Genomic DNA, 26,025 nt, shown 5'->3' on the forward strand with positions numbered 1-26,025 from the left:
ATGTTGGCCAATATTGTTAACAGTTTTCTCTTTTCAGGTGTTGTCCCTCTCTCCTTTAAATCTGTAGTCATCATCTCTCTCCTCAAAAAAAAACAACCCTTGACCCCACCACCCTTGCAAACAACTGTCCCATCTTCAACCTCCCTTTCCTCTCCAAAGTCCTTGAGCGTGTTGTCACTTCCCAAATTCATGCTCATCTTTCCCAGAACTCCATGTCTGAATGCCTCCAATCAGATTTCAGCCCCTGCCACAATAGTGAAACAGCTCTTATCAAAGTCATTAATGACATCCTATGTGACTGTGACAAAGGGAAACTTTCCCTCCTCATCCTTCGCGACCTTTCACAGCCTTTGACACAGTTTACCACACCATCCTCCTCCAATGCCTCTCCACTGTCGTCCAGTTGGGTGGGACTGCTCTCACCTAGTTTCATTCATAGCTATCTAATTGGAGCCAGAGAATCACTTGCAATGGCTTCTCTTCCTGCTCCCACACAGTTATCTCTGGTGTACCCCAAGGACCTATCCTTTGGCCCCTTCTACTTCTCATCCACATGCTGCCCCTCGGTGACTTCATCTGAAAGCACAAGCATTAGTTTTCACATGTATGTTGATGATAATCGACTCTACCTCACCATCACCTCTTGCAATTCCTCCACTGTTGCAAAACTATCAAACTGCTTACCTGACATCCAGTACTGGATGAGCAGAAGTTTCCTCCAACTAAATATTGGGAAGATCATTGTCTTTGGTCCCCACCACAAACTCTGTTCCCTGGCCACTGATTCCATCCTTCTCCCTGGCAACTATCTGAGGCTGAACCAAACTGTTCGCAACCTTGGTGTCATATTTGACCGCAAAATGAGCTTCCGACCAAATATCTGTGCTATCACTACGAATGCTTATTTCCACCTTCGTAAAATCGCCTGACTCCACTCCTACCTCAGCTTATCTGGTGCCAAAACCCTCATCTGTGCCTTTGTTACCTCTGGACTTGAGTATTCCAACACACTCCAGGCTGGTCTCCCACATTTGATCCTCCATAAACTTGAGGTCATCCAAAACTCTGTTGCCAGCATCCTTACTTGCAGCAAGTCCTGTTCACCCATCACCCTTGTGCTCACTCACTGACCTACACTGACTCCTGGCTAAGTAATGCCTGGATTCTAAAATTCTCGTCCTTGTTTTCAAATCCCTCCATGGCTTCGCCCTTCCCGATCTTTGTAATCTCCTCCAGCTCCACAATACTCCAAGATATCTGCACTCATCTAATTCTGGCCTCTTGAACATCCTCAATTTTAATTGCTCCAGCATTGGTGGTTATGTCTTCAGCTACCAAGCCTCTAAGCTCTGGAATTCCCTCCCTAAACCTCTCTGCCTCACTACCTCTCATTCCTCCTTTAAAACACTCCTTAAAACCTATTATTTGACCAAACTTTAGGCCATCTGACCTAATATCTCCTTATGAAGCTCAGTGTCAATATTTCTTTTACACCCTCCTGTGAACTGCCTTGGGACATTTTACTACATTAAAGGTGCCATATAAATACAAGTTATTGTTGCTTTTGTTCTAGTCTTCCATCCTCTCCAAATAATAATGAATTAATGGCCTTAAAATGAAAGCATTATGAGAAGCATCCAGGGAAGTAGGTATTGACCTGCACGATTCTGTGCTGGTGTTCATTATGCACAGGATTCCAAATTGCAAAACGGGTGCAACTGATGACCAGTGAACATTGAGCAAACCAACAAACCCATAGCAATGAGTCACACTAATACGCTGTTGCTTTTGGTCCATAGCAAAAGCAGTGAAGTCATTCACCCTGCTGAATAAAATATCTTTGACCTCCTGGATATACCTGTGAATAGCAAACTGGCCAGCATTGCAGATGTTTAGTTTAGTTTAGAGATACAGCACTGAAACAGGCCCTTCGGCCCACCGAGTCTGTGCCGACCATCAACCACCCATTTATACTAATCCTACACTAATTCCATATTCCTACCACATCCCCACCTGCCCCTATATTCCCCTACCACCTACCTATACTAGGGGCAATTTATAATGGCCAATTTACCTATCAACCTGCAAGTCTTTTGGCATGTGGGAGGAAACCGGAGCACCTGGAGGAAACCCACGCAGACACAGGGAGAACTTGCAAACTCCACACAGGCAGGACCCAGAATTGAACCCGGGTCGCTGGAGCTGTGAGGCTGCGGTGCTAACCACTGTGCCACTGTGCCGCCCCAATGCTGGCTAGGAAAGAGGAAAGCACACAAAGATTAAGAGCCAAGGTGACTATCATAGCCACAAACAGTGCTGTCCTGATGTCAGACCTTGTCTGGAACTCTTCCTGAAGGGGACAGTACAGCTTTGTTACAACCTTCCTGTTATATCACAATCTCCTGAGGTACATTTCTTCTGTCATTCCTAGTACAGTAGACTAGTTGTAGAGTCATAGAGTCATACAGCATAGAAACAGGCCCTTCGGCCCACCACGTCCATGTCGACCATAATGCCTCTCTATACTAATCTCACCTGCCTGCATTAATTCCATATCCCTCTATGCCTTGCTCATTCAAGTCCAGATGCCTCTTAAATGTCGCTACTGTTCCTGCCTCCATCACCTCCTCAGGCAGCTCATTCCAGATACCCACTATTCTTTGTGAGAAACATTTACCCCTTTGATCCCTTTTAAACCTCCACCCTTTTACCTTAAATTTATGCCCTCTAGTTTTAGTCACCCCTACCATGGGAAACAGACTCTGGCTATCTACCCTACCTATGCCTCTCAATTTTATATACCTCTATCACGTCCCCTCTCAGCCTCCTTTGCTCCAGGGAAAACAGACCCAGCCTATCCAATCTCTCTTTGTAACTCAAGCCCTCCAAACCAAGCAACATCCTTGTGAATCTTTTCTGCACCCTCTCTAGCTTAATCACATCTTTCCTGTAGTGCGGCGACCAGAACTGCAGACAGTACTCCAAATGTGGCCTAACCAACGTTATGTACAACTGTAACATGACGTCCCAACTCTTGTACTCAATGTCTCGGCCGATGAAGGCAAGCATGCCATATGCCTTCTTCACCACCATGTCTACCTGTGTTGCCACTTTCAGGGAGCTATGTACTTGCACCAAGGTCTCTCTGCTCAAGAACACTCCCCAGGGCCCTGCCATTCACTGTATATGTCCTGCCCTGGTTTAACTTCCCAAAATGCAGCACTTCACACTTGTCTGCATGAAATTCCATTTGCCACTCCCTTGCCCACTTTCCCAGTTGATCTATATCCTTTTGTAACCTTAGACAACCTTCTTCACTGTCCACTATACCACAAATTTTGGTGTCATCTGCAAACTTACTAATCATGCCCCTTACATTCACACCCAAGTCATTAATATATATAACAAACAACAGAGGGCCCAGCACCGATCCCTGTGGCACACCACTGGTCACCGGCCTCCAATCTGAAAAACAACCCTCGACTACCACCCTCTGCCTCCTATCACCAAGCCAATTTTGTATCCAGTTTGCTAGATCACCCTGGAACCTTCGAACATTCTGGACCAGCCTACCATGCGGGACCTTGTCAAAGGCCTTGCTAAAGTCAATGTAGACAACGTCCATCGCCCTGCCCTCGTCAATCCTCTTGGTCACCTCCTCGAAAAACTCAATCAAATTCGTGGGACATGATTTCCCACGCACAAAGCCATGCTGACTATCCCTAATCAGACCATGCCTTTCCAAATGCATACAAATCCTCTCTCTCAGAATCCCTTCCAATAACTTTCCCACCACTGATGTAAGGCTCACTGGCCTGTAGTTCCCTGGCTTATCCCTGCTGCCCTTCTTAAATAAAGGCACAACATTAGCTATCCTCCAGTCTTCCGGTACCTCACCCGTGGCTAACGATGATACAAAAATCTCTGCCAGGGCCCCAGCAATCTCCTCCCTTGCTTCCCATAGCTTCCTAGGATACAACTGGTCAGGCCCTGGGGATTTATCCACCCTAATGCGCTTCAAAACCTCCAACACCTCCTCCTTTGTAATATTGATATGCTCCAGGATATCGCTGTTCCCTCCCTTGAACTCACTAGCTTCCATGACCTTCTTCACGGTAAATACGGACGAGAAATATTCATTGTGTTACATAGTTGTGTTACATAGTGATGGGCCTTAACAATGTGCCTTCAGTTGCATTTGACATCACAGCAGCAGAAGTGCCTCAGGATCTTTTTGTGCCATTGCAGTGGTAATGCAGCATTGCATGCAATCCCCAAAGTATGAACTAAAAAAGTAACCTCTTCATAAACAGTCTAGGTCACAAGCTACAACCTCTACAGCAATGCTGATCTGCTATGAAGACCAACACATTTTACGCCTGATTTGTTAGTACTGAAATATGAAAGGTGATTCCAGATTCAGCACATGCAGTGGAGAATGATGCTTGCAGGGCGGGAAACTTACGGAATGCTACTCCCCACTGGGCGCGATAGATCTGAGTTACACTTGTGGTGCACTGTGCTCTTAATCATTGCGCGATACAGCACAGAAGGAGGCCATTCAGCCCACTGTGCCTGTGCTGGCACTTTGATAGAGCTGTCTAATTAATCCAACTGCCCCACTCTTTCCCCGTAGCCCTGTAAACTTTTTCCCCTTCAAGACTTTTCCAATTCCCTTTTGAGTATGATTCTAGCACTCTTTCAGGCAGTGCATTCCAGATCACAACAACTCAATGTGTAAAAGAAAGTTCCCTCAAGTCACTTCTTTCAAACACCTTGAATTTGTATCTGCTAGTTACAGAAATTTCTGTCATGGGAAAGTTTTTTTCCTTACTTACTCCATTAAAACCATTCATGATTTTAAACATCTCTATCAGGTCTTCTCTTAACCCTCTCTGTTCTAAGGAGAACAACCCCGGCTGCTCTAATATCAAAGCAAAATACTGCGGATGCTGGAAATCTGAAATAAAAACAAGAAATGCTGGAACCACTCGGGTTCACTGACCCGAAACGTTAACTCTGCTTCTCTTTTCACAGATGCTGCCAGACCTGCTGAGTGGTTCCAGCATTTCTTGTTTTTATTAACCCCGGCTGCTCCCAGCTCTCCACATAACTGAAGTCCTTCATTCCTGGTTCTATTCTTGTAAATCTCTTCTGCACCATCGCCAAGGCCTTGACATCCTTCCTAAAGTGTGGTGCCCAGAGTTGAACACAATACTCCAGCTGAGGTCTAACCTGTATTTTACAAAGGTTTAGCATAACTTCCTTACTTTTGTACTCTATTCCTGATGAGCTATTCTGCCCAGCAGTAACAAAGTTAATGTGGCGTTACTAACACGTGTTGATAAGTGGCACTGAGCACAATGGTTGATTTTCCCCCAAACATTACCTGTCCTGATGCATATTCTACTTATGCAGTATGTAGAATATTTTCTCTGAACTACTCACCCAGCTTCTTCTTTCCACTCCTTTCCTGAAGGTGAGAACTCTTACCGAGCTATGGTTCCAAAAGACTGATAGTCCTCCAGCGGCTCATACGTGTGTGAACCTTGGCAGTGAGTACTAGCAGGCTGTTTTACAGCTGAACCTGATCCTATCCTCACTAGACATCCACTCATCTGCACTTTCCAGCAGAGGTCATTGCATTGTTTTTTTCCCTTCTTGTGCACAAGGCAATACCCCTGGCTGCTACCTCAACTGAGATCATCTGACTTAGCACATACAAGGAATTGAATCTCGGACGATCCCAGCTTACATCATTCAGTCGTACAGCCAGAAGTGCATTTTCTACAAAGCCATCAGGGAAGTCTAGCGTAAAGAGGCTTTTAATATTTTGTCAGTTTATCGCTATTTTCTTTTTGGCTGTACCACCTGCCTGCTTGCCTTTTAAATTTTTAGGCCAATGGAGACTGGTATCGTGGGACTGTTACAAAATTAATCTTAATTAGCCCGATTTTCCTTTACTTCATTTTCTCTAGTAGCATTATTTCCTTTCGTTGCCTTAATGGGACTGGATTGTCAGGAGGAGGAGCAGAATACAAAACTGGATTCAAGTGACTGATTGACACAATTTCTAAGATTAACAAAGCAGGAGGATACAGGTGGTAGAGGAGGAAGACAAAATTGACAGAGAGTAATTAGTCCTTGCTTATCAAATCATCTCTGATGCCAAAAATAGTAATGTAACATGGAGGCTGAAACATTGCTTTACAAAAGCCAGGATGGCCAATGACTTTCAGATTTGTCAGGAATTACTAGCTTCTTACTATAAATGATAATATTTTTCTGTCTCATGAGCTAAATAGCCAATGTCGTTGTTCTGTGAAATCTTTAAGTAACTAAAAGTTAATAGAGCACTTTATTTTAGTTTTTAACTGAATCCGCTTTTCAGAAGAGCGATAGATAGTTGTTTGCAGCTACTGGAAGCAGCACAGCATATGAAGATGACAGACCTGAAGAAACATATCAAGGTATGTATACCCACGTGGCAGGTAGACAGCTCAAATATGAATGCCACAAAATGCTGCCTGTCAACCTATAATACATTTAATGCTGCACTATGAAAAGCAGGCAACCTAGTTGACTGTTTATTATTCATGGCGATAGTACATCATGATGTATATTTACGCAGCAACTTGCAGCTGCAATGCTGCATGGCATTTCTAACAAAAGTGCAGAAAATGGAGGACTCACAATCAGTTTTCTTATGTAAAAGTAATGAAGACCTCACAAATTTGGTGTGAAAGATAAGACAACTGGCAGGACTCGCAGAGTATGAAATTGCAAGGTGTGCTTTGAGAGCATCTCGCGGAAAGTCCCTTCAGGTCCCCCAATCTGTGCTATGAAGACACAGTGTTCTCAGTTTGGCTTCCCTACCTTGGGTCAGATCCATTGAGTGACATTGGGCTTTCTGTATTATACTCCATATGGGTTGTCCTTTCATCCTCTATGACTGATTCTTCCTCATTCTTTTACTATTTTTTAGCCTTTTCTCCTTGTGTTTGGCCCTTCTTTTCAGATCTCTTCCGGGTTACAGCCAATGTCCTTTGTGCCTGGCCGCAGCTTTCTAAATGCTGGCTTAATCTGGCTTTATATTATATGGGGGTAAGATTTGCTTTGGGCAGTAGTGCATCTCAATTGAAATCAGTGCAGAGTAAAATCGAATGGTATGTAAAACGGGCACTGGACCGGAATCTGTTCTATTCCCACCAGGCCGATTCGGATAAAATCAGGGCTTGGATCTTAAAGATGTGCAAACCAGAGTAGAACTGTTTTACACCTAAAGATGAAAACCACCCCTGTGATATCAAAACAGCTCCCTGACATGCTTTTGTGTAATGCTGTGTGCATAAGCATGATAACCTGTCGAGCAAAACATCGTACTAAGTGACATCCCTTCAAAATAATAATTTGTTAAGGAATCTTACCAGCAGTACCACAAAGAAATCCTGAAAACTGTGTAACAGCCCCGACAAACAAATTTTTCTGCAGCACCTGTGGAAGAGCCTGTCACTCTAGAATTGACCTTTATAGCCACTCCAGGCGCTGCTTCACAAACCACTGACCACCTCCAGGCGCTTATCCATTGTCTATCGAGATAAGGAGGCCAAAGAAGATAAGCATGATAACCTGTCGAGCAAAACATCGTACTAAGTGGCATCCCTTCAAAATAATAATTTGTTAAGGAATCTTACCAGCAGTACCACAAAGAAATCCTGAAAACTCTCTCCAAAATTATTCCGTGTATAAGTTTTTGCACTTTTATAACTGTGGGCCTGAGAAATCTTTTGAAGCTGGACTTTTGCTGTACCTGCAAAGAAAAAGAATTTGTACGATGTGAAATGAAGAATAGCTTAAGTATTGTTTCTGTAGTCATGCTTGGTGCTACTGAGGCTGTATAGTTCTTGTCCTTGCATGATTTTCAAAAAGCCAATCAAATCAGTATATAGAGTCAAAGCTCTGTAATCAAAATGGGAAACAAATTATTTATTCAAATATGCTTAGATACCATTTAGTGCTCTGAATGTTTCATCGTGGAAAGACTAAGATCAGCTGTGTTATCTTTGTACTGCTTGTGGCAGTTGGAGAGAAAATCAACACAAAGGACTAAACTGCTCGACCTTGTCTTTACCAGTCTACTGTTGTAGATTTATTTGTCCATGGCAGCATTGCTAGGAGTGGCCATTGCACAGTCCTTGTGGAGACCATTCTGTCTTCACACTGAGGGCAACCTCTATATTGTCATGTGGCACTACCATTGTACGGGCAGCACAGTGGCGCAGTGGTTGGCACCACAGCCTCATAGCTCCAGCGACCCGGGTTCAATTCTGGGTACTGCCTGTGCAGAGTTTGCAAGTTCTCCCTGTGACCGCGTGGGTTTTCGCCGGGTGCTCCGGTTTCCTCCCAGCGCCAAAAATTTGCAGGTTGATAGGTAAATTGGCCATTATAAATTGCCCCTAGTATAGGTAGGTGATTGGGGATGTGTTAGGAATATAGGATTAGTATAAATGGGTGGTTGATGGTCGGCGCAGACTCGGTGGGCCGAAGGGCCTGTTTCAGTGCTGTATCTCTAAATAAATAAAAAATAAAATAAATGGAATAGATTAAGAACTGATCTAGCAACTCAAAGCTGGGTCTCCATGAAGTGCTATGGGCCATCAGGAACAAAAGAATTGTATACCACCACAACTTGTAACTTCAATGGCCTTGGCATATCCCTCACTCCTCCATCACCAGATGACTAACTGTGGTTAAAAGAAGAGTGTCAAAGAGCGTGCCAAGAGCAACACCAGGTGTTCGTGAAAATGAGATGCCAACTTGGGGAAGCCACAATACAGGGCAACATTCTTGTAAAACAGCATAAGTAGCATGCTGCAAATGAGGAAAAGTGATCCCACAACCAATAGATAAGGGATAAAAACAAGAAATGCTGGAAATACTCAACAGATCTGGCAGCATCTGTGGAGAGAGAAGCAGAGTTAACATTTCAGGTCAGTGACCCTTCTTCAAAACTGGCAAATATTAGAAATGTAAAAGGTTATAAGCAAGTAAAGCAGGGGTGGGGCAAGAGATAACAAAGGAGAAGGTACAGATAGGACAAAGTCACTGAATAGCTGACCAGAAGGTCGTGGAGCAAAGACAAATAATATGTTAATGGTGTGTTGAAAGACAAAGTATTAGTACAGATAGGGTGTAATGGACTGAAGATTAAACAGCCGCAAGTACAATCATGAAAAAAAACAGTGGGTAAGCAAACTGAACAAACTAAGATGAAATAAAATAAACACAAAAAAAAAAAATAACTCAAAATAAAAGTAAAATAGGGGGCCCGTCATGTAATCTGAAATTATTGAACTTAATGTTCAGTCCGGCAGGCCGTAGTGTGCCTAATTGGTAAATGAGATGGTGTTCCTCGAGCTTGGGTTGATGTTCACTGGAACACTGCAGCAATCCCAGGGCAGAGATGTGAGCAGGGGGGAGTGTTGAAACGGCAAGCAACCGGAAGCTCGGGGTCCTGCTTGTGGACTGAGCGGAGGTGTTCCGCAAAGCGGTCACCCAGTCTGCGTTTGGTCTCCCCAATGTGGAGGAGACCACATTGTGAGCAGTGAATACCGTATACTACTTTGAAAGAAGTACAAGTAAATCGCTGCTTCACCTGAAAGAAGTGTTTGGGGCCTGGGATAGTGAGGAGAGAGGAGGTAAATGGGCAGGTATTACACCTCCTGCGATTGCAGGGAAGGTGCCATGGGAAGGGGACAAGGTGGTGGGGGTAATGGAGGAGTGGACCAGGGTGTCACGGACGGAACGATCCCTTTGGAATGTTGACAGGGGAAGGGAGGGGAAGATGTGTTTGGTAGTGGCATCACGCTGGAGTGGTGGAAATGGCGGAGGATGATCCTTTGGATATGGAGGCTGATAGGGTGGAAAGTGAGTACAAGGGGAACCCTGTCACGGTTCTGGGCGGGAGGGGAAGGGGTGAGAGTAGAGGTGTGGGAAATGGACCGGACATGGTTGAGGGCCCTGTCAACCACAGTGGGGGGAAATCCTCGGTTGAGGAAAAAGGAAGACATATCAGAAGCACTGTTATGGAAGGTAGCATCATCAGAGCAGATGCGTCGGAGACGGAGAAACTGGGAGAATGGAATGGAGTCCTTACAGGAGGCAGGGTGTGAAGAAGTGTAGTCAAGGTAGCTGTGGGAGTCAGTGTGCTTATAATGGATATTAGTAGACAGCCTATTCCCAGAGATGGAGATAGAAAAGTCGAGGAAGGGACAGGAAGTGTTGGAGATGGACCAAGTAAAGGGCGGCACAGTGGCGCAGTGGTTAGCACCGCAGCCTCACAGCTCCAGGGACCTGGGTTCGATTCCGGGTACTGCCTGTGTGGAGTTTGCAAGTTCTCCCTGTGTCTGCGTGGGTTTTCTCCGGGTGTTCCGGTTTCCTCCCACAAGCCAAAAGACTTGCAGGTTGATAGGTAAATTGGCCATTATAAATTGTCACTAGTATAGGTAGGTGGTAGGGAAATATAGGGATAGGTGGGGATGTTTGTTGGGAATATGGGATTAGTGTAGGATTAGTATAAAATGGGTGGTTGATGTTCGGCACAGACTCGGTGGGCCGAAGGGCCTGTTTCAGTGCTGTATCTCTAATCTAATCTAATCTAATCTAAAGGTGAGAGAAGAGTGGAAATTAGAAGCAAAGTTGATAAAGTTTTCCAGTTCGGGGCGGGAACAGGAAACGGTACCGATACAGTCATCAATGTACAGGTAAAAGAGTTGGGGGAGGGGGCCTGAGTAGGACTGGAACAAGGAATGCTTGACATATCCCACAAAAAGACAGGCATAACTAGGACCCATGCGGGTACCCATAGCAACATCTTTTACTTGAAGGAAGTACAACAGATAAGGGAAATATTTAACTGTGTTGAGATGCTACAAATGGCATCGAACTTTGATTAGAATATTAAAAGCAGCTTCCCACCTGAAAGTGGTAGGTAGGCCACCAATTTCCATAACAGGTCGAAAATGTTGGCAGTTAAAACAGAGTGTTAAGTGCTACATTATGATTTTCAGCCCAGCAGAGGCCTTGAGAATCACACCCGTCAGCACCAACCATCCTGGAAGATATTCCCTCAGGAGATTAAACTTTAAGGTCGTGCAGGAAGTCACCTGGCTAAATAATTTCTTTTTCTGTGCTTTGTTATGCAAATTGAAGCAATAATACCCTGTATTTGGACAGAATTGTCTACACCATAGTCATGCAAATACGTATTTAGTTTGTTATGAAAGTACTTTTTAAACATTTTTTTGAGAACTCGTGTTTTAGAATTGTGGCGATGGATTCAGTGGAGGACCGACGTGATTCCATAGATGCTGAAATTTGTTTTTTTAAAAGGGTCGCTGGAAGGACTCGGTTTAAAAACATGTACTGGATGTCACATGTCTTCAGCTAAGAAAACAGGTGCCTTACGGGAGTTGTTTACAAGGGAAATGACATGTGAAGATTTATGGTGCTCCAGAGTGGGTTTCATTTTTGAATACTGTTTTGAGTCAGTTGGGTTTGTAGCCTGCTGAAAGAAACAATCAGCTCATCTTTTTTCCACCTCTCTGAGAAACCCTGAAAAATCCAGTGTGTGATAGCTGTGACGCCTGATGCCGCATTTCTCCTGAGAAGCTTTTGGAAGACTTCCTCTCGACAGCTCCTGAACGAACTGCTTCTGAAAAGATCCCAGTGACTCGTCTATGTGTTCTCGGACACCAGACTGTATACCATCTGGACCATAACATAGCTTATCCTTTTTCTTCAAGAATTAATACTTTGGTCAAAGTATCTTTATTTTTCCTTTAACTGGTGTATGTGTGTGTGTGTATTTAGAAGGGAATATATATATTTACTGTCATATTTCAAACTGTGTCTTAAAGCTTTGCATCTTTATTGACTTAGTCTTGTTTATAATAAATTTATACCTTTGTTGTTTATTTAAAAAAAACTTGGTTGGTGGATTTTGTTCTGAAATAAAAATAGAGTATATAATTGGCCGTTTCGGTAACAAGGCACACTTTTAAATATAGGTTGTGACCTGTGGATAAGTGGAACTAGAGAAAGACAGTGCACTCCTGCAGCCTCGGTCATAACAAGATGCACAGATTGTGTTCAGAACTTGCTTTAGAGGAAGTTAAATTTGGCCTAAAACTTCTTAATACAATGCTTTTATTTGTGCTCAGGAGAATGGTAAGAACATCTATCATTCCTATCACTCATATCCTCCTTCCAACAGAATCACAGAATCATAGAATTGTTACAGCACAGAAGGAAGCCATTCAGCCTGTCATGTCTATGCTGGCTCTCCGTAAAAGCAATTTACCTAGTGCCACTCCCCGGCCTTCTCCCCGTAGCCTTGCACATTCTTCCTTTCAGGTAACAATCCAATTCCCTCTGAATGCTTTGATTGAACCTGCCTCCGCCATACTCGAGCTGCATTCCAGATCCTAACCACTCGCTCCATAAAAAAGTTTTTCCTCATGCCACCATTATTTCTTTTGCCAATTACCTTAAAGCTGTGGAAAGAGAAGCAGAGTTAACGTTTCGAACCGATGAAGGGTCACTGACCCGAAACGTTAACTCTGCTTCTCTTTCCACAGATGCTGCCAGACCTGCTGAGTGGTTCCAGCATTTCTTGTTTTTATTTCAGATTTCCAGCATCCGCAGTATTTTGCTTTTACCTGAAAGCTGTGCCCACTTGTTCTTGATCCCTCCACCAATAGGAACAGTTTTACCCTATCCATCCTGTCCAGACCACCCATGATTTTGAATACCTCTAACAAATCTCCTCTCAATCTTCTCCTCCAAAAAGAACAGTCCCAACTTCTCCACCTATCCATGTAACTGAAGTTCCTCAACCCATGAAACTATCCTGAACCTTTATTCCACACTCACCCATATGCCTTCGCATCTTTCCTAAAGTGTAGCACCCAGTACTCCAGTTGAAGCTGAACCAGTGTTATATACAAGTTTAACATAACGTCCTAGTGTTTGTATTCTATGCCCCTATCAATGAAGCCTAGGATGCTGTAAGCTTTATTAATCTGTCCTGCCACCTTCAATGATTTATGCACACATACACCCAGGTCCGTCTGCTCCTGCACCCCCTTTAGAATTGCACCCTTTATTTTATATTGTCTCTCCCCCTTCTTCCTACCAAAATTAATCACTTCACATTTCTTTGCATTAAATTTCATCTGCCACTTGTCCGCCCATTCCACCAAGCTGTCTATGTCCTTCTGAAGTTCTACACTATCCTCCTCAGTTCACAATGTTTCCAAGTTTTGTATCACCTGCAAATTCTGAAATTGTGCCCTGTACACCAAGGTCTAGGTCATTAATATATATCAGGAACAGCAAGGGTCCGAACACTTGGGGAACTCCACTACAAACCTTCCTGCAGTCCAAAAAACATCCATTAACCACTACTCTGTTTCCTGTCACTCAGCCAATTTCGTATCCATACTGCTACTGTCCCTTTTATTCTACGAGTGATCACTTTGCTCACAAGATTGCTTTCATCTATCCTAAAGAATTTCTGAATTTATTGGTCAAGAATCATGCTTCCTGCCACTAGATCATTGAGCTTCCCTCCTCAAACTCACTTTTTTCAGAGTTTGCCAATTTTTCAACTTTATTCTCGTCAATAAGGAAGGCAATGGCTAAAGGCCAGGCAAATCATCAGAAGGAAGGTAGGAAATCAAAGAATAAGTAACTACAGCCCACTCTTAATCCTAGGCATGAAAATCACTGGATTATTTCCCAGTCACTAATTAGGGTGGCCACTGCCGGAGCTCAGGAATACCGGACTCCCCAGCCAAATCCCATGCCGACACATATACGCACTCTTTTTTATTGAAACAAAATACTGTACATAATGAACCCAGTGTCTTAGAGCAAGCTAAACTTGGGCAGCTTTTACACTTCCAGCTTATAATGAAGCTTGGAGGAGCTAAAGCAGGTAAAAAAAAAATTCAAGTGACGCTTTTCATTGTTTTTTCCAAGGCTGCAGTTGTGTCTTTCACTCTTTCCTCAGATTTCATGGCAGCTGCTCAGTCAACAGAAGTGTTCTGCATTCATCAGTGTGCCTGTACGATGTAGCGTGATGGTGTCATAAAGGAAGCACACATGGATAGCCAGTTCTCACTCTCCCCACAAATGCAGTCAGATCCCCCCTCCCCCACTGCCTGCCTGGATGGGCCTGAGGATCTTTGTGGGGCCAGTATGGTGGCACACAGGTGATAATTGCGACATTAAATGCTTTCCGAGAGGCTGGGGCAATAGGCACTTTAAAAATACCAGACGATAAGGTACCCAGTTCAAATCAGGTACTAGACTGTCCGGTATAAAACCAGAAGAACGGCCACACTAAACCAAATGCATGAAACAGATTATACCACATCACCAGAAAATATACTTCTAAATACTCTTAGCAATGCTCAACATAGCTATTTATTCTACTTAGGTCTTCCAGAGTCTTACTATGAAAAACAAGAACATTAAATTTAATTGGCTAAAAATTCATCCGGGCACAGGGGTCCTGATTCGCAATGTCCCTGTGCCTGCTTCCATTGAGGCAGACAGAACGCAAACTTTCTGCTGCTTCCTTATCTGAATGATTTCAGCGTGCAGACCAACACAATCTGCACTGCTAACTGGCTGCATGCTCAACAGGGGCCTAACAGCATGTGAGCCTAGTCAGTGTTCCACCAAGCCTCCAGCGCTTCAAGGCAGTCTGCCCCTCTTAAAGGGAAGCTGGAATCAAAGAAGGTTACTGCTGACTGTTATGGCTGCAAGGGGAAGGGAAGTGAAGTGGTGCACCATGACAAAGAGAGGACTCCATATTTCAAGGATGCAGCACTGGAGGTCATGAAGGTCAGCAGGGGCCAGGAGGTCCTCAAAAGATGGCCAGGGAGGTGAAGTCTCAGAGTCTGGCTCTGAAGAGTTGCAGAAGAAGTTTAATGGCCTCACACAGGGAGCCAAGTCATCTTCAAAAGACATAACCACTGCGCCACGAACCTTTGACGCTGCTTAATGCACCACACCCCCATTACTCAAGCAACAGCAGTGCCGAGCACTCCGGACTCACGCCTAACATTCAGATACTCCACCTCACCCTCACTCACTGACCAGTGCTGCTAGTCTCACACCCATCTCTCACTGCCTCCACATACCTCCAACTATTCAGCTATGGCAGGCACATCACCCAAACACAATGCAACACAATCATTCTGCCCTCTCTTGCAGGACACAGGGTTGTCCACAAAAGTTTTGTTTTCTTTGTTCTTGGGATGTGGTCATCACTGGCAAGGTCAGCATTTATTGGACATTCCGAATTCTCCTTAAGATGATGATGGTGGCCTTCTTGAACTGCTGCAGTTTTCGTACATCCACAGTGCTGTTAGGGAGGGAGTTCCAGGATTTTCACCCAGCGACAGTTAAGGATCGGCAATATAGTTCCCAATCAGGATGGTGAGTGATTTGGAAGGGAACTTGCAGGTGGTGGTGTTCCCTTGCGTCTACTGCCCTTGTCCTGTGAGGTAGTAGAGGTCGTGGTTTGGAAGGTGCTTCCAAAGGAGCCGTGGTAAGTTGCTGCAGTGTATCTTGTAGATGCTATACACTGCTGCCAATGTGCACTGGTGGTGGAGGGAGTGAATGTTTAAAGTGGTGGATGGGGTGCCCATCAAGTAGGCTGCTTTGTCTTGAATGGTGTCGAGCTTCATGAGTGTTGTTAGAGCTATAGTCATCCAAGCAAGTGGAGAGTATTCCATCACACTCCTGACTTGTGCCTTGCAGATAGTGGACTGGCTTTGGGGAGTCAGGAGGTGAGTTACTCATTGCAGAATTCCCAGCCTCCAACCTGCTCTTATAGCCACAGTATTTATATGGTTGGTCCAGTTCAGTTCCTGGTCAATGGTAACCCCCATGATGTTGATGGTGGGGATTCAGCAATGGTTATGCCCTTGAATGTCAAGGGGAGATGGTTAAATTCTCTCTTGTTGGAAATGGTCATTACCTGGCACTTGTGTGCCATGAATGCCACTTATCAGTCTAAGCCTGAAGTTGTCTGGGACTTGCTGCATGCAGGCATGGACTGCTTTGATATCTGAGGAGTTGCAAATGGTACTGAATACTGTGCAATCATCAGCAAACATCCCCACTTCTGACCTTGTGTTGGAGGGAAGGTCATTGAAGAAGGATCTGAAGATGGTTGGGCCTAGGACACTATGCTGTGGAACTCTGGCAGTGATGTCCTAGGACTAAGATAATTGGCCTTCAACAGCCACAACCATCTTCCTTTGTGCCAGGTATGACTCTAACCAGTAGAAAGGATTCCCCCGGATTCCCACTGACTTCAATTTTGCTCCTTGATGCCACACAGGGTCAAATGCTGTCTTAATGTCAAGGAATATCACTCTCACCTTCATTCTGGAATTCAGCTCCTTTGTCCATGCGTGGATCAAGACTGTAATGAGGTCTGGAGCCAAGTGACCCTGGCGGAACCTAAACTGAGCATTGCTGAGCAGGTTGTTGCTAAGTGCCACTTAATAGAACTGTCAACGGCACCTTCCTTCACTTTGTTGACAACTGAAAATAGATTGATGGGGCGATTATTGGCTGGATTGGATATGTGTTGCTTTTTGTGGACAGGATATGCCTGGGCAATTTCCACATTGTTGGGTAGATGCCTGTGTTGTAGCTGTACTGGAACAGCTTGGCTAAGGGCGTGGCTACTTCTGCAGCAGTCAGGGCCCATAGCTTTTGCCTTCAGCTGTTTCTTGATATCACATGGAGTGAATCAAATTGACTCAAGATTGGCATCTATGTTGGTGGGGACCTCAGGAGAAGGCCAAAATGGATCATCCATGACATTTCTAGCTGAAGATGGTTGCAAATGCTTCAGCCTTGTCTCTTACACAGACCTGATAGACTCATCCATCATTGAGGATGGGGATGTTTTGGAGCCCCCTCTGGTTAGTTTAATTGTCCATCACTATTCCTGACTGGATGTGGCAGGACTGCAGAGCTTTGATCCGATCCGTTGGTTGTAGGATTACTTAGCTGTGTCTATAGCATGCTGCTTCTACTGTTTAGCATGCATGTAGTCCTGTGTTGTAGCTTCACCAGGTTGGCATCTCATTTTTAGGTAAGCCTGGTCCTGCTCCCAGCATGCTCCCCTGCACGCCTCATTGAACCAGGGTTGGTCTCCTGGTTTGATGGTAACGGTAGAGTGAAGGATATGCCAGGCTATGAGGTTATACAACGTGGTTGAATACAATTCTGCTGCTGCGGATGGCCCACAGTGCCTCATAGATGCCAAGCTGTGAGCTGCTAGATCTATTCTGAGTCTATCCCATTTAGCATGGTGGTAGTGCCACACAACATGATGGAGGGTGTCCTCAGTGCGAAGCTGGGACTTTATCTTCACAAGGACTGTGCAGTGGTCACTCTTACCAATATTGTCATGGATAGATGCCTCTGCAAAAGGTAGATTAGTGATGACGAGGTAAAGTATGTTTTTCTCTCTTGTTGGTTCTCTCACCACCTGCCGCAGGCCCAGTCTGGCAGATACGTATTTCAGGATTCGGCTAGCTCATTCTGAAGTGGTGCTAACCAAGCCACTCTTGGTGATGGACATTGAAGTCCCCCACCCAGAGTACAGTCTGTGCCCTTTCTGCCTTCAGTGCTTCTTCCAAATCGTGTTCAACATAGAGGAGAACTGATTCATCAGTTGAGGGAGGGAAGTAGATAGTACTCAGCAGGAGGTTTCCTTGTCCATGTTTGACCTGATGCCATGAGACATCATGTGGTCCGGAGTTAATTTTGAGGACTCCCAGGGTCACTGCTTCCCAACTGTATACCACTATGCTGCCACCTCTGGTGGATCTGTCCTGCTGGTGGACAGGACATAAGCAGGAATGGTGATAGAGGAGTCTGGGACATTGGCTGCATGGTATGATTTGGTGAATATGACTATGTCAGGTTGTTGCTCGACTAGTCTGTGAGATAGCTTTTCCAATTTTGGCACAATTTCCCAAATGTTGGCGAGGAGGACTTTGCAGGTGTGCCTTTGTCGTTTCTGGTGCTTAGGTCGAGGCTGAGTGGTCTCTTCGGTTTTATTTTTATTTGACTTTTCTGTAGCGGTTTAGTACAACTGAGTGGCTTGCTATGCAATTTCAGAGGGCAGTAAGAGCCGCCCATGTTGCCATGCGCCTGGAGTCACAAGTAGGCCAGACCAGGTAAGGACGACAGATTTTTCTTCCCTGGAGGACATTAGTGAACAAGGGAGAAAAGCTAAACCAGTGGGCGACAGGCGCGCCTTCATCCACTGAGCCCTAGGGAGGAGATTGTGATTCACATCATGAGGCCGATTGCGCCAGAGTTTGCACCAATTGGCATTGCCCAGAGCATTCAGGATGACGGTATATTACTGCCTCATGGATCATATGGTCTACTCCTGCTCCTAATTCTTGTGTTCTTGTGCTCTTTCTCAACTCCCACCTCAACCTCATCCTGCTATCTGGCATGACGAGTAGGTTGCTGATCCTGTGACCATGGACCTCGAGCTTTTCACGACACCCTAACCCACCCCTACTGATTTTATGCTTTCAGATAACCAAGGACAGCTGCCTGCCCAGCCACAGCAGCCCCAGGAGGAGAGAGAGCAATACTTCAGCACTCATGAAGAAGCACCACCATCTCTCTCTCTGTTCCCCCCTCTCTCTTTGCCCCCCCTCCTCTCCCTCTCTCTCACTCACTCTCCCGCCACCCCTCTCTGCCTCTCTGTCCCCCCCTCTCTCTCGCTGTCCCCCCTCTCTCTCTCTTTGTCCCCCCTCTCTCTCTCTGTGTCTCTGTCCCCCCCCTTTGCCCTTCTCATTCTACCCCTCTCTCTCACTCTGTCTTTCCCTCTCTCTCTCTCGCTGTTTGTCCCCTCTCCTTCTCTGCCCACCTCTCTCACTACCTCTCTCTCTCTCTTTGCACCCCCTCTCATTCTGCCCCTCTCTCTCTCTGTTTGTCCCCCCTCTTTTTCTGCCCCACCTCTCTCACTGCCTCTCTCTCTCTCTCTCTCTGTCTATTCCCCCTCTCATTCTTCTCTGCCTCACTCTTTCTGCCTCACTCTCTCTCTCTCGGACCATTGCTGAGCGAGGGAACAGCAGTTTCCAAACTTCAGACAGCTTCATGGTTTTTTGGCGGGCTTTTAAAAAAATATTGGAACCCACCGGAACATCCTGAATCTGTCCAAAGTTCAGAGACCACTGTTCTGCTCTCAGCACCTGTCAGCTGTGAAACGGATATCTATGATTTTTAAAGCTGGTCTAGTCGGAAAGAAGAGGCCAATGGGAAATTTCTCATCCCTGAAAATACCAGTCACGGTCTGCAAAATGTTTTCCACAGGCACTGGTGACCGTGTATGGACACGTAGCTGACCCCTGTGTTAGTGTGTAAAAAAAACTTACAACAGACTGATAAGTGGATATAAATAATAATTAAGACGAAGATATGGCAGAGCAGGTTATGTATCTAGACTTCGGTATGTGGGATCTTGTGGACAGAAAGCCTGTTCTGAGCAAACTCAGCTGCAGCAGATGTCTCTGCCTTGAATCTCTCCAGCTCAGACTAATTGAGCTGGATTGTGAGTTGGAGACATTTCAACATATAAGATAGGGGGAGGGTTATCTGGACAGTTTGCTCCAGACCTTCGTCACACCTCAGAGATATGCAGGATCAAAATGCGGTTGATGTGACCGATAGTGTAGAGGGTAAGGGGAACCCATGCAAGATAGAGAACGAGGATCCACAAAAGCTTATCCTATCCAAGAGGTGCGATGATTAGGATAAAAATTGTTGATAGGACAGCCAGAATTCTGACCATGACATCTTGCAGCAGGATGCTGTCCAAAGGAGTAGTGGGGATTGGCGAGGTGGTGGTGGTGGAGTGGCGGGGAGAAGAAGGGTAAGCATAATATGACAGTTTAGGAGGTTCACTAATTAAGGCGACAGATAGCATCCTTTGTAAGCAGTATTGAGAGTCCCACGTGGTATGTCGCCTACCTGGTGTCAAGATGAGGGACATATCACACCAGCTTCAAAGGAAATAGAGAGGGAGGGGTGGGGGGGAATCCATTCATTGTGGTCCATGTTGGGACCAACAATATAGGAAAGAGGTCCTCAGAGTCATACAGCACTGAAACAGGCCCTTCGGCTCAACAAGTCCACACCAACCATCAACCACCCATTTATACTAATTCTACATTAATCCCATTTTTTCCCTCTCACAGCCCCACCTTCCCTCAATTCTCCTACCTACACTAGGGGCAATTTTTTACAATGGCCAATTTACCTATCAACCCGCAAGTCTTTGGCACATGGGAGGAAACCAGAGCACCCGGAGGAAACACACGCAGTCACAGGGAGAACTTGCAAACTTCACAGAGACAGCTCCCAGAACTGAACCCCGGTTGCTGGAGCTGTGAGACTGCGGTGCTAGCCACTGCGCCACCCCGTTTGGAGAGTTTTGGAGAGTGCTAGGAGCTAAATTGAAGAACAGTACTTCAAGGCTTATATTTTCTGGACTATTACCCAAGCCACATGCAAATTGGGTAAGGATAAGCAGATTAGGGAGGTGAACACGTGGCTGAAGGAGTACATGGTGTGGGAAACTGGGGTTCCATTTCATGGGACACTGGCACCAGTATTGGAACAGGAAGGAACTGTACCAATGGGATGGGCTCCACCTGAACCGGGCTGGATTAAATACGGTGGTCACAAGGACTTTAAACTAGTAAATGGGGGTGCTGGGCTCAGATGGAAAAGGGAGCATAGATAATAGTTTGAAAGGAAATGAATGGAAAGAAAATAGAGTAACACTCAGAAATTGTGCTTTAGGTACTAAAGGTAAAGGGAAAAGTAAAATATGTAATTAAACCAAAAGAGAGAAAGAAGAAATATGTGAGTATAACATCAGAACAGAAGCAGAAGTTGTTGTGTGTGCCCTGAATAAGCATTCCTTACACAAACACTTGGAGTATAAGGAACAAATTGAATGAAATGCTGGTGCAAATACAACTTAGAGGGTATGTTATGGTAGCAATTAGTGAAACATAGGGCTAAATTATATGGGCCCCCCTCAGGATGGGAACAGAGGCAGTGGGGAGGCCCATAAAATTGCATCGGAAGGCGGAGTGCCTGTCGCCTTCCCGTCACCTTCCAATTTAGTCTGGTAAGGGGATGGCTGAGGATGGTCATCCTATAATGGTCACTTAAGGGCCTCTTCTTGTCTCTGCCTCAATTTAATAGAATGCAGCGGGGCCCGATACCGTGGGAGACCCTGCCATGTAAAACTTACTGAGGTCGGTCGGCGGGGGGGGGAGGCGGGCCTTCTTTGGGGGCAATCCAGGGCCTATCGAAACCTTTGGGATTTTCTTTAATGCTAGCTGCCAGTCTCTTTTCATGCTCTCTATTTGCTTCTCTTATTTGCATTTTCACTTCCCCTCTGGACCTTCTATGTTCAGTCTGGCTCTCAATAGTATTTTCTAACTGGCATCTGTCATAAGCACACTTTTTCTTCTTTATCTTAATCTCTACCTCTTGTGTCATCCAGGGAGCTCTGGATTTGTTTGCCCTACTTTTCCCCTTCGAGGGAACATACCTTGACTGTGCCCGAAATATCTCTTCTTTGAAGGTAGCCCAATGTTCATCGACTGGTTTTCCTGCCAGCTTTTGACTCTAATTTATTTGCCCCAGTTCCAATCTTACCCCATTGAATTTGGCCTTCCACCAGTTGATTATTCTTACCCTGGGACTGCTCTTTGTCCTTTTCCAGAGACAGCCTAAACCTTATGATACAATGATCACTATCCCCTAAATGCTCTCCCACTGATACTTGATCCACTTGGTCCACCTCATTCCCAAGAATCAGGTCTAGCAATGCCTCCTTTCTTGTTGGACGAGCAACATACTGCTGTAGAAAAATTTCCTAAACACACTCTAGGAACTCTTGCCCCTCCCATCCCTTTACACTCCTATTATCCCAGTCTATGTTTGGATAATGAAAATTCCACATTATAATTTTTGCACCGCTCTGTAATTTCCTTGCAAATTTGTTCCTCCATGTCCTTCCCACTAGCTGGTCCCTACAGACAACACAGAGCAATGTAATCGCACCTTTTTTGTTCCTTAGCTCTAGCCAAATTGATTCTGTCCTCGACCCCTCTGGGACATCCTTTTTCTCCAGCACTGCAATGCTCTCCTTAATCAATACGGCCAACTCTCCCCCTTTTTTCCCTTTCCTTTCTTTTCTGAACACTTTATACCCTGCCCTTCTTTGAGCCAGGTCTCTTTTATAGCCACAACATCATATTTCAACATGGCAATCTGCACCTGTACCTCACCAGTCTTATTAATCACACTCTGTGGATTCACATACATGCACATTAACCCTGATTCAGACTTTATTACTTTCTCCCTTACTCTGACCCCACCTAATAATTTACTATTCCCTACTCTAGTGCTATCTACTATTCTGTGCACCTTCATATTCTTGTCTGATACTTGCCCTGGTTCCCACACCCCTGACAGTTACCAGCTCCAATCTGAGCTCCCTTTCAGGTTCCCATCCCCCTGAGCATCCCTTCCCAACAGCACTAGCAAATCTCCCTCCGAGGATATTCATCCCGGTCCTGCTAAGATGCAACCCATCCATCTTGTACAGGTCCCACCTGCCCCAGAACAAATCCCAATTTCTCAGAAATCTGATGCCCTCCCTCCTCCACCAGTTCTCCAGCCACGTGTTCAATTTCCCAATTCTCCTCTCCCTATGCTCACTCACACGTGGGACTGGGAATAATCCTGAGATTACTCCTTTTAAGGTCCTGCTTTTTAATCTCCTTCCTAGCTCCTGAAAATCTGCTTTCAGGACCTCATCCTCCTTCTTACCTATGCCATTGGTACCAATGTGGACCACGACCCCTGGCTGTTCACCCTCCCCCAGATGAATGCCCTGCAGCCACTCCATGATATCCTTGATCCTGGCACCAGGGAGGCAACACACCATCCTGGTGTCATGTTTACTGCCGCAGAAACGCCTGTCTGTTCTCCTAACCAATGAGTCCCCTATCACTACTGCTCTTCCACTCTTCTTCCTCCCCTCCTATGCAGCTGAGTGACCTGTGGTGCCACAAACTTGGCTCTGACTGCACTTCTCTGAGGAACCATCATCATCACCAGTATCCAAAATGGAAAACTGATTAGCAAGTGAGATCATATCAGGGGACTCCTGCACTACCTGCCTGGTTCTTTTAGACTGCCTGGCAGTTACCCATTCCCTATCTGCCTACATGCTCCTAACCTGCGGTGTGACCACCTCCCTAAACGGGCTGGCCACGTAGTCCTCCGCCTTGCAGATGCACAACAGTGACTCCAGCCGCTGCTCAAGTTCCGAAACCTGGAGCTCAAGCTTGTGCAGCCAGTGACACTTCCTGCAAATGCTTTTATTTAGGACACTTGGTGTGTCCATGACTTCCCACATGCCACAGGCTGTACATTCCACTTGGCAGAGCTGCCATGCCATATTTTAACTTTACAGACTATTTATTATAAGTGGAATAGCTTACCAATTATTCACCAACCAGCTCCTTCCCGTGCACTGAAGCAAGAACCAAATACTGGAGGGTTAAAAAAAGGAGAAAAATGGAGTGCCTCCTCCCCACTTCACCGAACTCGCCACTCACCAACCTCGAATCTCCACACTCAGCTTACAATCTGCACACCATTTGCAGACTGCACCCAGACCTCTGCACTCATACCTTTTGAAGCTGAAACTGCAGCAACCAGATTTGACTGGTGAGCTACTTAACTAATCAGCTACTGGAGCCTGTTAATCCCTGCCGAAGGCTGGAAGAAACTTACTTTACTTTCTTAACCCTACTTTATCTAGAGGGCAAATCCCAGTTAAATGCTAACTGCAGACCAGACTTTTATTAAGATAACACTTAAAATCCTCACTTACCAAACTTGAATCTCCACACTCAGTTTGCAATCTGCACACTGTTTGCAGGCTGCACCCAGACCTCTGAATTTATACCTTTTGAAGCTGAAACTGCAGCAACCAGATTTGACTGGTCAGCTACTTAACTAATCAGCTACTTTGCACTAGAGCCTGTTAACACTTGCCGAAGACTGAAAGAAACTTACTTTACTTTTTTAACCCTACTTTACTTTAATAACCCTACTTTACTTTCTTATTGATGTCCTTATGTCATCCTTTACTATCAGGGCTACCCCTCCTCATTTGCCATTCTGTCTGTCTCTCATAAATATTGTGAATCCTAGAATATTCATTCTCCAACCTTGATCTCCTGGTAACCATAATTTTTTTTATTCGCTCATGGGATGTGGGTGGCGCTGGCTGGGCCAGCATTTATTGCCCATCCGTCATTGCCCTTGAGAAGGTGGTGGTGAGCTGCCTTCTTGAACCGCTGCAGTCCATGTGGGGTAGGTACACCCACAGTGCTGTTAGGATGAGAGTTCCAAGATTTTGACCCAGAGACAGGGAACAGCGATATAGTTCCAAGTCAGGATGGTGTGTGGCGTGGAGGGGAACTTGCAGGTGGTGGTGTTCCCATGCATCTGCTGTCCTTGTCCTTCTAGGTGGTAGAGATCACGGGTTTGGAAGGTACTGTCTAAGGAGCCTTGGTGCGTTGCTCGGTAATATCTCGGTAATGGCAATTAGATCCAGATCATTTACCTATATTGGTGCCACTCGTTCATCTATCTAATTACAGATGCTTAGTGCATTCAGATAAAGGAACGTTAATTTCATTTTTTTACCTCTATTCCCTCTAATGACCTTATTTGCCGATGTACAATTTTTGTTAAACTCTGTCCTTTCCTTTCCCATTCTGTTGGCATTTACCCACATCACTATCCTGTTCCAATGCCCTGAACTCTCTCTTTGGATTTCTAGAGTTCCCTTTCCCCAAACCCTCTGCCCCATCTCTGTTAGTTTAAAGCCCTGTCCACAGCCCTAGTTATGCGATTGGTCAGGACACTGGTCCCAGCCCGGTTCAAGTGAAGCCCAACCCAACGGAATAGCTCCCTCTTCCGTGAGTATTGAAGCCAGTGCCACAAGAATCAAAACTCCTTCTTCCCACATCACTCTTTCAGCTATGCATTTAGTTCTCTAATCTGCTTGACCCTGTGCCAGGTGGTAGTCGGGGTGGGAGGGGGCAATTCGGCTCACGCAATTGCACGATAGCCGGTAGCCTTCACTGTGTCTGCAGTGAGAGTGCTGCAGAGATTAGTGGAGCAGAAGAGGGGGAAATAAGAGGTGTGATAAGGCTGAAGGAACCGCAGCCACTTCCTCACCCTCAGCACTATCAATGACATCAGTCTCCAAGAGTTAATTGTGCAATGGCAAGCCTCTGCCTGCGGTTGACCTCAGGCTTGCCAATGTGCAATGTTACTGACTAGAATGCATTTAACTTTCATGTCCCTCCCACCTCCCTTTGTGCACTCACATCCTGTGAGGTGACAGGTTGCAGACACAGCGTGGGTCCTGTGTGACGCTTGAAACATTGCGTTATCCTTAGAAAATTGCAGATAATTGGTTAATAACAACCTTAATTGTCTTCCTGCCACTGCTGGACAGGATGCCATCAGTGCACCCCTTCTGGGAAAAGCGGGAAGAGGCAGGAATACGTTGGGGAACCAACAGAATGCCTTTTTCGTGATTTTCCCGGTACCCCTCCTCCAAGCCTACTTCTAACAGCTTGGGAAATTTCCCTCCATGGAGGGGAAAAAATTTGCGCAGTGACATTTCAAAGCGACACTCCACAGACTATATAGATTCCCGTGGCCAGACTGTGCCACATCTGTGTGGTCCATGTGGGCTTCTTCCTCAATGATTTCAATGGAGAAACTCGTGCGGGTCGTGCAGGCAGTGGCCTGCAATGCTGTCTGCCCCTGTGAAATGTACATAATCTGCGT

The 26,025-nt window shown here is 45.5% G+C and overlaps 1 protein-coding gene across 2 annotated transcripts in view; it reads right to left on the minus strand.

Moving 5' to 3' along the window:
* The window catches only part of LOC137369109 (solute carrier organic anion transporter family member 4C1-like), a 174,702-nt gene that overhangs the window by 48,211 nt on the left and 100,466 nt on the right, over window positions 1-26,025 (minus strand). For both annotated transcript variants that reach the window (XM_068029765.1, XM_068029764.1), the window contains one exon: window positions 7,695-7,810. In XM_068029765.1, coding sequence (XP_067885866.1) covers window positions 7,695-7,810 — 116 coding nt within the window. The remainder of the gene's footprint in view (window positions 1-7,694; window positions 7,811-26,025) is intronic.

This window comes from Heterodontus francisci, chromosome 4, assembly GCF_036365525.1.
Source record: "Heterodontus francisci isolate sHetFra1 chromosome 4, sHetFra1.hap1, whole genome shotgun sequence".
Classification (NCBI taxonomy): Eukaryota; Metazoa; Chordata; class Chondrichthyes; order Heterodontiformes; family Heterodontidae; genus Heterodontus; species Heterodontus francisci.